Below are 13,358 nucleotides of genomic sequence, written 5' to 3'. Positions count from 1 at the left end.
TAAAAGAGCTGGATAGGAAAAAGTTTGTCAAATGTGTTCAGGGAAGTTTTCTTAATCAGTACATAGAGAAAGAAAAGAAGATGTAAATAAGATTAAAACAGCGCAGAGAAAATTTACAAGTATGTTGCCAGGACTTGAGGACCTGAGTTATAGGAAAGGTTGAATAGTTTAGGACATTATTGCTAGAATATAGAAGATTTAGGGGAGATCTGATTGAGGTATACAAAATTATGAGGAGTATAGGAAAAGTAAATAAATAGGCTTTTTCCACTGAGGTTGGATGAGACAACTAGAGGTCATGGGTTAAGGGTGAAAGGTGAAATGTTGAAGGGGAATTTCACTCAGAGGGTGGTGAGAGTGTGGAACAAACTGTCAATGCAAATGGAGGATGCGGGTCGGTTTCAACACTTTAAGAGAAATTTGGATAGGTACGTGGAAAGGAGGGGTACGGAGGGCTGTGGTCCCGGTGCAGGTCGATGGGATGAGACAGAATAATGGTGCAGTATGTATTAGTTGGTCCGAAAGGCCTGTCTCTGTACTGTAGTGTTCTATGACTCAATGATTCTATTTCTCCTTCCTTCATTGCCCAATCCAAGACCAATGCTCCATGGGCCTTTCAGCATTCCCAGCCTGTTTTACCATCTGTAAGAGCACTCACTGTTTTATTTTTAAGGATTAGATTTATTTGTCACAAGTAGATTGAAACATATGGTGAAATGTGTTATTTGCATCAACGACCAGTGGTTGATGGTAGTGATTATCATGATCGAGAGATGTACCCATTGAGATTGAATAGTAGTTTTGAGTGCATTTGACCTACGAGCAGGTCAAAGGGCTTACTACATTGCACAAGTCCTTGTGATTTGTGCACTACAGGAACCCTCAGAGCAGATCTAAACCAGACATTGGAGCTCAGTGAAAACACAGGCTTAGGCTACCCATCTTTCCTGATTGAAGGAGGCAGTGGACCAAAACAATGTGATAAAAGGAAACTTCTGTCATTAGTTAATTATTTTAATATCTTTGCATTAGACTGCTTTCCTCTGGTTCCCTTGTAATCATCTCACCCACTGTGGAAGACACTGCACGCTATGAGTGCCAAGTCTCAAACCATGCTGGAGAAGATCAAAAAGCCTTCCAGCTTACTGTACAAGGTGGGTATTATCAAATTAAGATGCAGCTGATTTTTTCACTTTGAGAGCATGATACTTATAGCTTCATCCTGTTTAATGCATGCTTTTGTGATTTAAAACTGTGTATTAGTTCCTAATAGTAATCAACGGAAGAATTCATCCCTAATACACAATGAACAAAATCATTATGGACACCAAGTGCAGATAATGGACTGACTTCATACAATGCTACCAAATTTGCATTCTCCAAATCTTTATTTTAATTGTAACATTCAGCATGATTGTTGATGCCTTCAAATTTTTTATAGTTTCTAACTTGTTGAAGTAGTGATATATTTAATTTTCACTCCCGGGCGATTCTGGCATCTCCAAGCCTGAATGCTTGAAACTGCAGTGAAAAAAACAGTTCTGAATTGTCTTGCTGCTTATTCCTTGTCAACTGTCACTGACCAAACAAAAAATCACTTTTTTTATGCACAATACACACGTAACTGATGCCCTTTAACAACTGATCGCTCTAAGTGCAGTGTAGCATGTAGCAGCCACAGAAGAGCATGTGACTGGTGCTAGTTAGAAGTTATACAGCAACAGTCTCCAGTGGCAAAAGTGTCCCGAATCAGTGAAGGGAACCACTGCAATTTTCTCAATTAGTTTTTGTTCTTTCAGAGTTGTCCCAAATAAGTGACTGCCCCAATTAACCAATGGCCCAATTAAGTAGAATCCTCTGTATTACCTGTAGTAATATTAATGGAACCACAATTTACTAAAGTAAATTAGTAGATTCGTTATTCTGAAAATAATATATTGTGAGTTTTGATATCAATCCAGCCACACTCCACTTCCCTTCACAAATACTGCTGGATTTGTATTCCTGTGTACACTCGTGTATCAGGTCATATCACCTGTTGCATGAAGTATGCACAGCCCCATTGATACAAATAACCTCTCAATATGGAATTCCACCTGTTGCTATCGGATTCATTTACCTCAGTTAATAATTTGCTGTGATTTAGTGCTTATTTCTATACTTAGGAAAATGGTTGGTTAATTAGACCAAAAGATAGAGATGCAGAATTATGCCATTTGGCCCATCAAGGCTTCTCTGCTATTTCATCATGGCTGTTCCAATTTTCCTCTCAGCCCCAATCTCCTGCCTTTTCCCTGTATCCCTTCAAGCCCTGACTAATCAAGGATCTATCAACTTCTGCCTTAAACATAGAGACTTGGCCTCCACAGCTGTCTGTGGCAAAGAATTCCACAGATTCAGCACTCCCTGGCTAAAGAAATTCCTCCTCATCTCTGTTTTAAAAGGGCACCCCTCTATTTTAAGGGTTCAGGCTTAGACTCTCCCACCATATGAAACACCCTCACCACATCCACTAAATCAAAGCTATTTGATAGGTTTAAATGAGGTTACCCCTTGTTCTTCTGAATTCTAGTGAATACAGGCCCAGAGCCATCAAGCACTGACAAGACATTCAATCCTGGAATCATTTTCATGAACCTCCTTTGAACCCTCTCCAGTTTCAGCACATCCTTTCTAAGATAAGGGGCCCAAAACTACTCACAATACTCCAAGTGAGGCCTCACCAATGCTTTATAAAGTTTCAATATTATATCCTATCTTTTATATTCTAGTCCTCTTGAAATGAATGCTAATATTGCATTTGCCTTTCTCACCACAGACTCAATGTGCAAATGAACCTTTAGGGAATCATGCACAAGAACTCCAAAGTCCCTTTGGATCTCAGTTGTTTGAATTTTCACTTCATTTAGAAAATAGTCAAACCTTTCATTTCTTCTACCAAGGTGCATGACCATACACTTCCCGACACTGTATTCCATCCGCAATATCTTTGCCCATTTTCCTAATCTGTCTAAATCCTTTTGTAGCCTCTCTACTTAAAAATAAGTACCTGCCCCTCCACCTATCTTCATATTGTCTGCAACTTTTGCAACAAAGCCATCAATTCCATTATCCAAGTCATTGACATACAGCATATAAAGAATTGGTCACAACACAGACCCCTGTGGAACACCACTAGTCACCGGCAGCCAGCCAGAAAAGGGTCCCTTTATTCCTTCTCTTTGCCTCTTACCAATCAGACACTGCTTTGTCCATGCTAGAAACTTTCCTGTAATGCCTCATATGTGGCACCTTGTCAAAGGCCTTCTGAAAATCCAAGTACATCAACTGATTCTCCTTTGTCTATCCTGCTTGTTAGTTCTTCAAAGAATTCCGACAAATTTGTCAGGCAAGATTTTCCCTTGAGGAAATCATGCTGACTGTGGCCTATTTTATCATGTGCCTACAAGTACCCTGAGACCTCATCCTTAATAATAATCTTTCAGCCATGATTCGGTGATGCCTACAACATCATACCCGTCAATCTGCAACTGTGCTGCAAGTTCATCTACCTTATTCCATAATCCATGCACATTGAAGTACAACACTCTCAGTCCTGTATTCACCCTTTTCAACTTTGTCCGCCTTTTACATTGCAACACATCCTGTTGTATGCAATTTTGCCCTATCAACATCCTCTCCTCAGTACACATTGCCTCTGTTGGTAAACCAGCTAGCTCATCTTCAGCACTAATATCAGCACCACGATACTTAATGCATTGAAATAGAGGCATGCTCAACCTTTTGATTCCTGACTCTGTCTGAGGCCTTGCCAATATCTGCCTCCACAACCTCCTCACTAACAGTTCTGGCACTCTGGTTTCCACCCCCCTGCAACTCTAGTTTAAACCCCACTGTGCAGCATTAACAAACCTTCCCACTAGAATATTCAGTTCAGGTGCAAACCATCCTTTCTATATAGGTCCCACCTTCCTGGAAGAGAGAGCAATAATTCAAAAATCTTACAGCCTCCCTCCTATGCCAACTTAGACATGCATGAAACTGTATTAGTTTAAAATGTGAATGGGAATAAAAAGACATCTGTAACTGTGCGTGTGTGTGTGTGTGCGCACATCTCCATGTGCAGTTTTCAGGTTAAGATCATCTCCATTCCAACTCATGGGTAACTGCCACACTCATGTTCAAGTAAAAATGGAAAAGTTAGTGTTGAGTGTCTTTTGTTTAGAAGTTGGGTTCATTAATGTCAAAGCTATTTTTTCTACCAATGAAATGCCTCTTCACAAGTTGGTTTTGATTGATTCAGCTCAGGTGGAAGTATTGGCCCTGAGGATCATCAGAGTCTGTCTTCCACCCATCTGAGGTATTTATCAAGAGTGCTGCTTATTCAGGACCTTTACCACACTCCATGATCCTTCCCATCCATTCAACAATCTCTGATCCTCTACTATCAGACAGGAGCTACCGTAGCATTAAGACAAGGACTTTTAGAAAGAGGAAACAGCTTCTTCCCCTGGGCCGAGAGAACTGCTGAACTCCCTGCCAACACCCAGATCTTATCACATATGAGGTGGCAGAAGCATTATATTGTTTATTTTTTAACTTGTGTAGTAAATGCACCTAATTATTTCTTAATTTAATTTTGGCAACATTACTTTGTATTGCATGTGTGAACTATATGTACTGTGTTGTGCACCTTGGTCCGGAGGGACATTGTTTTGCTTGGCAGTATATAGCTGAATGTCAATAAACTGAACTTGAACTTTCTCTTTAGTTCCTCCTTCAATTGCTGATGAGGCGACTGACTTGTTGGTAACACGGTTGACACCAGCTGTTATTACTTGCACTGCCTCTGGTGTCCCAGAACCAAGGATTCACTGGACCAAAGATGGGGTCAGGCTGCCAGCACAAGGAGAAGGCTATCTCATTCTCTCCACAGGTAATAGTGTGAACACATTCCTTGAAGTTCTAGGAATTATGGAGGTGTACAATAACTGAAAGAGAAAAGTAAGTTTCTATATATAAGAACTGATCATCTTCCAGAATAAAAATAAGAATCTATTCTTTGTTTGCCAAAAAGCTGCAATTTTGTACCTGCTCCTTGATGGTAGTAATGAGAAGAGGGCATGTCCTGGATATGAGGGTCTTTAATCATGGATGCTGCCTTCCTGAGGCATTACCTTTTGAAGATGTCTTCATAGTGGGGAGGCTTGTGCCTGTGACAAGAGCTGCTTGACTCTTAAGAACTTCTGAAGCCTCTATGATTCTGTGCACTGGCGCCTCCATACCAGGGGATGATGCAACCAGTCAGAATGCTGTCCATGGTTCAAATTTGCCTTTGCTGATAAACCAAATCTGCTCAAACTTCTAATGAAGTATAGCTGCTGGCTTTCCTTCATTGTAATTAATTTAACATGGTGGCCGCAGGGTAGATCCTCTGCAATGTTGATATCCAGAAACTTGAAGCAGTTCACTCTTTCCACCACTGACCTCTCGGTGAGGATTGGTGTATACTCCCCTAACTTCCCCTGTTTGAAATCTGCGATCAATTGTTGCTGATGATGAATTCAAAGTTAATTTTGCGTTACCACTGTCAGCTAATATTAAACATACATTTTATACATGGAGAATATATTGACTGGCTACATCACAGCCTAGTATGGAAACACCAGTGCTTTTGAATGGAAAATCATATAAATAGAGCATGCGGAATACTAAGGACATTAAGGATATTTTCCCATATTAAAGACACACTGCAGAGATTAAGTCAGCCTGCAAGGAAAAATATGTTTTCATTGACTTCAAATTTTAAGGAAAATTTTATCCATTTTAATTATTGTATTTTTTTTTGATTACTTTAACATGTAGGTACCTTTTGGCTTGTGACAGATCTTTATTATTGCACAACAAGTAAATTATAAATATATTATTTATGTAGAGTTAGCTTTTCTTTCACCCCAACTTCTTGTTAATTCAGGAACAATTGAGATCATTGCTGCCCAGCTGAATCACACAGGAAGGTACACGTGTATTGCAAAGAATGCTGCTGGCTCTGCACGTAAGCAAGTCAATCTCCGTGTGCAAGGTAGGTAATTATATTTACATGATTTTATTTCAATGTTCAGGAATTAAACCACCATTCATTGTGAAGTAAATTACTTTTCTTTTCATCACTATTCCTTTCCAATATCACAGTCATGCCAATTTACTCAATCATTCAAGGGACGATTTAAACAGTTGTTCAAGAATCTCCAGTCACCGGTAGTTTATTGCATTGCTTTTCTTTGTGGGAGTACATAATTCTGAAATCAAACATATTGCGAGCATATAGCTCTTCAAGAAAGAACATCTATTTGCAACTCCAGTTAGTCTTAGACTGAGCTAATAGTCACATTTCAGAACATTTCTTTACTTTTACTTAGGACTCTTAACCTCGGCCTTAGTTTTATCTACTGTTGAAAAGTAGGTTTAACTTGTTCAACCAAATTCTGGCCATCATACCTGCTCCCAATCTGGAAGTGAAATTGTCAGAGATACTCTCACCTGGTCCTTACTCATACAGTCTCAATCAGCGCTCATGTTTCATGGCTTTCAATAGGTACAGGTTGAAATTTCAAATCCTCATCCCAGCTTTCAAATCTCTCTGTGATATCACTCCTGTCCTTTTTTCTGTAATCTCTAGCTTTACAAGCCTCGTAGATATTCGGGCTCCTCCAAATCTGGTCTCCAGATCAAACCCACCATTGGCAGCTTTACACTGAGCTGCCGACATTTTGGAACTCTCTGTGAAACTGCTTCCCTATCCATCTTTCCTCCTCTTAAGATGCTCCTTAAGAGTAAGAGGTGATCTTAATGAAACACACAATACACTTAGCTGACATGAAAGGATAAATATCAAAATGTTGCCATGATTGAGAAACTCAAATAATGGGACATAGTTAGAAGATTACAGGTTGATCATTTAAAAACTGAGGTGTGGAGGAATTTGTTCTTGTAGAGCATGAAGAACCTCTGGAATTCTCTACCATGGAGGTTTAAAGAGGCTAGATCTTTAAAAGGGAAGTAGATAACATTTTGAACAGTCAGGGAAGAGAGGCTGTTGGGGAACTGATGCAAAGGAGTCAAGTGAATAGCAGGGCAGGCTTGAGGGGCTAAGAGACCTCTGCACCTCTTTGTTCTTATGTTCTGAAGCTTTGTATCCATCTTATATCCCTGTCCATTTGCTTCGCTCCAATGGCTTTCGATTTCTTTACACTTCCCAGTACCCTTTTATTTATTTTATATTTGTTTGTTGCATTTAGACTAATTGCATTTTTACCACAATAAAAGTCAAGTGTAGAACCCACTGGTAGCAATCCTCCAGTCACAAAAGCACAACTCAACCACTATCCTGAGCCAAGTTTGAGTCCAATTTCCCATGAATCCTGTGCATTTCAATTTTTTTGGCCACGCTTCCATCCTGACCCTTGTCAAAAACTTCACTGAAATCCATTCGACCTACTACAGTCATTCCCTTCATCAACCCTCCTTTTTACTTTCTGAAAAATATCAGTCAAGTTAGTCTTTATTCTCTGGAGCGCAGTTGAATGAGGGGAAATCATATTGAGGTATACAAAATTATGGGGGCTATAGGAAGAGTAAATGATGGGGTTTGAGTCAAACTGGAATTGGAAGTTGTAGGTTTAGGGTGAAAAGTATAAGGGAACTCTGATGGGAAGCTTCTTCACTCAGGGTTGTGCAAGTGTGGAACGAGCTGCTAGCTGAATGATAGATGTGAGGTTAATATTTAAGAGAAGTTTGGGTAGATACATAGATAAGAGGGTTATGGAGGGATATGATCTGGTTGCAGATAGATGAAACTAGGTAGAAGACCAGGCTGGTACGGTCTAGATTCAAGTACATTTATTATCAAGGAACATAAAAAATATACAACCTTGAGATTGGCTTGCTCACAGGTAGCCACAAAGCAAGAAACACAAAAGAACCCAATTCAAGAAAAAAATGAAAACAAAAATAAAAACAACACTCAATGTGCAAGAGAAAAAGAAATACAAGTCATGCAAACAATTGAAGCAAACAACAGCATTCGGAACCAAATATGAGTCCTCAGATCCACAGCCCAGAGTAGCTCCAAAGTTCATTATATTAGCGATGAACTGAAAGAAAAGCCTGCATCCAGGCTGTGGCAGTCTATGACTTTGGTCGGACATGACCTTCCCTGAACAAAACAACGCAGCCTGTCCTCAATTAATCTATATTTTTCTAAATGGATGTTTACTGTTGTGCAGAATTCATTCGGATATTTAAACAAGCTAGTTGAATCAAATCACCTATAATTTCTTAGTTTATCCCTTCCTCTGCAGTCTCCTCTCTTCTTCATTTTAGCTGATTGAGATGTATTTCATTCAAAACGAGCAGCTTATCCACTTTTCCTGATGCTAATCCCAGTAATACTTCCTCTTTTTCAGGCACTATCTGCCCAATATTTCATACCCTTTCTCCTTATCTACAGCATTGGTGTTATCCATATCTTTTGTAAAGACAGCTACTAAGTACAGGTCCACTTTCCCTTATCCGAAATCCTTGGGAGCCAGTTGCATTTCTGAATTCAGAATTTTTCAGATTTCAGAAAATTGATAATTATACAGTCGTCCCTCTTTATCCGCATGGGATTGGTTCCGGGACCTCCCGCGGATACCAAAAAAATATGGATGTTCAAGATGGTGGACTTTAGGACCTGATGGAGCTCGGGACCCGCCGTCCGCAGTGTTTCTGTTCCAGAAAACAATCACGATAGAAAATAAAGTGGAAATAATAAAGCAATTGGAAAGAGGTGAAATGCCATCGGTCATTGGAAAAGCGTTAGGCTATGATTGGTCAACGACCGGAACAGTTATAAAGGATAAAGTGAGAATAATGGAGCATGTGAAGGCCCTGCCCTGATGAAAGCTACAATGATTACTAAGCAATGCAGTGGTTTAATTATTGAAATACATACGTTTCTTAAGTGTTTTATATGCAAAGAAAGGTAAAATGTATACTATATACTAAGACAAACATTTGACTAACTGACATTAAATAATACTGGATGAACCTGTTCTGACTTAAAGAACTTCCAGTTTTTTTTTCGATCCTTGATCTGCGGTAACCTATGCACATCTTCCCATATACTTTAAATCATCTCTAGATTACTTATAGTACCTAATACAATGTAAATGCTATGTAAATAGCTGCTATACTGTATTGTTTGGGGAATAATGACAAGAAAAAAGTCTGTATATGCTCAAGCGACGAGTGTTGGAGAGAGAACTCCTGGGTTTTCCCAATCCGCGCTCCTTTACAAATACTATTACAGTTTATTTATAGAGTAATATACTGATAAATGAAATAGCGAGATAATTATAGACCATAAATACACTAGCACATTTTATTTCCAACAAAAACATTCAATAAAACATAGAAATATACAGCTTCAAATGAACCAAATCAAACACATGGTAAATGACTTATTGGAATAAATGTAGAACATATATACTCTAGGACATAATACAGGTTCAAACTAAGCTAAGTATGTACAGGTACTCTAGTTAAGTTGCATTACGTCTGGCAAAAAAAGCTAAATACTCTGCAGGTACCTGATGGGCCAGGAACAGGATTCTCAAGTTATGAAGCAGCACTGCATCAGACGGCGTTTTTAAAGACTTCTTCCAGTGTCATCTGTCTTATTAACATAGGTTTATGTCTAAGCAATCTCTTTTTAACTGAGTAAACTGCCATAATCTCTTGCTCACTGATAAATGCACTTTGTTCAAGGCTAGCAGTTAACTGATCACACATTTTTGCCATATTGCCTGTGGGGATTTTTTCACCTGTGTTCACTATGTCATCATCATCACTACTATCTTTGTGCTTATCTTTATCTAACACCATTTCAGAAATTTCCCTGTCACTCAAGCAATGCACAACAGGTGCATCATTGTCAATGTTCAGCATTTCTTTGACGTAACTTTCCTCTATCTTATTTACGCTTTTGTTTGATAACATTTTAGCGTAAGTTATGAGGTTTGATATCATCATCTTCTCATTAGTGACACAAAATCCTTCAAAGTCTTGATCTGTAGGTTCATTTACATCAAACCTCATTGTAGGCCAAAGTCTGTGCCAAGCATTTGTTAATGTTTACTTATCAACATCATTCCAAGCATTAGCAACTGCGTAAATGGCATCCTTAACATTGAACTCTTCCAGAAAGTCTTGGATTCCTACTCGTCTGTTGACTGCAGAAAGCATACAATTCAAAAATTAGTCTTTATACTTGCTCTTCATGGAGTGTAAAATTCCTTGGTCACAAGGCCGTAATATAGATGTCACATTGGGGGGGGGGGGCAAGTAAATTGCGAAAATATTACTTTGCACAAGAAGTTCGGCGGGGGATGTGGAGCATTTGTCCAGGAACAATAAAATTTTACAGTTTTTCCAGTCCAGCTTGCCTGCAATGATCTTGTGCTGCTGGTACAAAATGGTTATTAAACCAGTCAGAAAACATTTCTCGGGTTACCCATGCTTTCTTGTTTGCATAATAATGCACAGGCAAATTGCATACACCTTTCAGACTTCTCAACTGTTGGCTTTTTTCAATCACTGCCAACTTCACCTTGTGTGTGCCTGCTGCATTGTCACACCCAAGAATAGTTAACCAACTAAATAGTTAACCCAAGAATAGATTTTCAGATATTTTACACCATGATGCTTCTTAAATTTCTGCAGCCAACCCTCTGAATATTGACGCTCACCTTCAATGTTCAGTTCTTCATGGTATACTGGACAACGGGGTGACCCATTGGGGCACCCTTTGAGAGAAAAATAGTGCAGTCTGATGTGACCAGAATGAACATTAAATTTTCCTGAATGCTAGTGGTATCGCTTTGCTTTGGAAATTGAAGATGAAAAACTCAGTTTATTAAAGAATAAAGATGCGTAGCAAGACAAATATGGCTCCTCCTCGTTTAACAAAGGACACTTTTGATGGCAACATCTCTGGTTGATCTGCCACCCTTGTGCCTCTCATTGTCAATCTGGAGACATGCAGTCCTTTCATCCCCCGTCTCTTCATCTCTTCTGCTGTTTGTTCTTTGTCTCTGATCCTGGAGACGTGCATTTCTCAGCTCCTTTGTCTCTTCCTCTCTTCTCCTTCTGCGCCTGTTTTTGTCATTCTGGAGACGTGCATGCCTCTCCTCCTCTGTCTCTACTTCTCTCATCTTTTTTATCCTGACTCTTTGATCCTGGAATCATGCGGCCCTGGCCTCATCCAATTCTTGTTCTCTCCCTCTCCTTGCTGCTTCCTGATGACGTTTGGTGTCATCTCTTTGACCATAATGTCCCCCATCTCTTTCCACGCGCATAATTAGGCTGACCATATTTTTTTACCCTAAAGCTGGATAGAAGATATGAAGCAGTAACACTAAAGCCTCCAGGATGCTGATGATTCTTGATGATGCAATTGGCGCTCTCCTAAATGGACGTGATATAGTCACCACTGTCCTTTGACTGCAGCAAAGTGTCTCGAAGTACGTCATTACAATTAGATTTAATTATCTCTTATTGATGGGTGGCAGTTTGATCTGTCCCAATCCTTCACATGTTGATGGTGATTAGCAGAATGTGACCGCTCGAAATAGAGCTGCCCTGCCATCATGCAGGGCAGGGTTGGTGTCGCTGCTGAGACTGGTCGTGCGCATGCGTCATGGGGTCATGTCCCAATTTCCATGACGGCGCATCGGCTCTTGGGTGAAAGCGAGCCATGTTAATTTTGATGAATGAGCAATTTTATACAAATATATAACCCGGAGGTTTACCTGAATTCTGTAAGTTAGCACATTTTAAATCGATTTAGCCAAAAAAAGTGCCACTGTAATGCACCGTTTGGGCTAATGGGAGGTCACAGACAGACAGAGCATGAGAGTTTTAGTAGTATATAGATTCTAGCTTGTTTCTTGATCAACATGCCATTCAGTGGCACACGTTCACTTCTTCGCTGTCCAATCCACTCAATCAGCACATCTTCATTTTTTGCCCTATGCAGTGTTTTCCTATTTTTCATTGGTTTATGGTCATCACTGTCACTATAAAACTTAAGTAACTTGTCATTCTGTTTCTTTAAATTGTATACAGTGGTAGTTCTGACACCATCTTCTTCAGTAAGACACCGCACAGACACAGACACACCACGATCAAGCTTCTGCAATAACTCCACTTTCTGCGTTATTGATAATTATAGATGCTTCCTTCTCTTTTTCTCATTGTTACCTATAGGGGTATCTGCAGCTCTTTTTGACATTTTCACAGTGAAACTAAACACAACAGTGAACACAAATTATCAGCGAACAGCAAATGCACGTGTAACCAGTTCAAGCGCTGAGCCACAACGGATGTCCGGCAGCCCCTGCTAGTGCTGCCACGTCACACCTGAGTGACATCAGCTGTTGGCGCTCGAAACAGGCCTTGTTACAACACTCCACACTCCACAAAAAAAACTTCAGTTTTCTGAACTTTTCGGATTTCAGAATTTTGGATAAGGGATTGTGGACCTGTATTAGTTAATGATTATAAGATCAGAGAAACATACAGCACAGAAACCGACCCTCTCAGCCACAACACTTGTACTGATCACGATGGTCATCCATTTTAATCCCATTTGCCTATACTAGGCAGGCCCATAACCCTTTATATCTATCCTCTCTAAGTACCTGTCCACACATCTTACTGAATCTACCACAGTCTCTTCCTCCACACATAACTTACCTTTTCCATTCCTAACAAGGCATGCATGTTAAGTTCTTATCTTTTACACACTTACAGAGCCTATTTGAATGTTTATTTTTTTAAACTATTTTGTTTTACAGGCCTTCCCTTTATCCTTATACTCTTTGGGCGTTCTGCTGCATTAAGTTGGAATTAGGTTCTTGGTATCTGCACAAATATTCCTTTCACCCCACAAGATTTGTTAACTAAAACTAAATCTGGAATTCACACCCAGCCACTTTGTTGAACGCGCAAAAGAAATTGTCTTTAATGCAATTCTGGGAATCTGTGTCCTCTTTATCTTTCACACTGGTTACATCCCCATTAATATTGGAGTGACTGAAGTGCTTTTCTTTTGCACATAGCAGATTTGTGCTTCAATTTTTCCAAGACAGGAGATCTATTGTACACTCTTAACAGTCTATTTCCCTTATTTTGATTCTTTAGTTCAACCCATCTTATTTTATTTAATGATCCTTGTAAAATATTATTCCATGTGACAGATTGTTTCTTAAATCAATGTGGCTGCTGTCTCATTTCTTACTCTTCTGTGTCATATG

General features: G+C 39.5%; 1 protein-coding gene across 1 annotated transcript in view; it reads left to right on the top strand.

Annotated features, from left to right (window-relative positions):
• hmcn1 (hemicentin 1) overlaps positions 1-13,358 on the top strand; it is a 501,533-nt gene that overhangs the window by 418,674 nt on the left and 69,501 nt on the right. The window contains exons 76-78 of the mRNA XM_059984517.1: positions 1,033-1,154; positions 4,772-4,936; positions 5,975-6,082. Coding sequence (XP_059840500.1) covers positions 1,033-1,154; positions 4,772-4,936; positions 5,975-6,082 — 395 coding nt within the window. The remainder of the gene's footprint in view (positions 1-1,032; positions 1,155-4,771; positions 4,937-5,974; positions 6,083-13,358) is intronic.

Source organism: Hypanus sabinus, chromosome 11 (assembly GCF_030144855.1).
Source record: "Hypanus sabinus isolate sHypSab1 chromosome 11, sHypSab1.hap1, whole genome shotgun sequence".
In the NCBI taxonomy this organism is placed as follows: domain Eukaryota; kingdom Metazoa; phylum Chordata; class Chondrichthyes; order Myliobatiformes; family Dasyatidae; genus Hypanus; species Hypanus sabinus.
The sequence above is the reverse complement of the archived record's forward strand: the minus strand, read 5'-3'. Positions and strand labels throughout refer to the sequence as shown.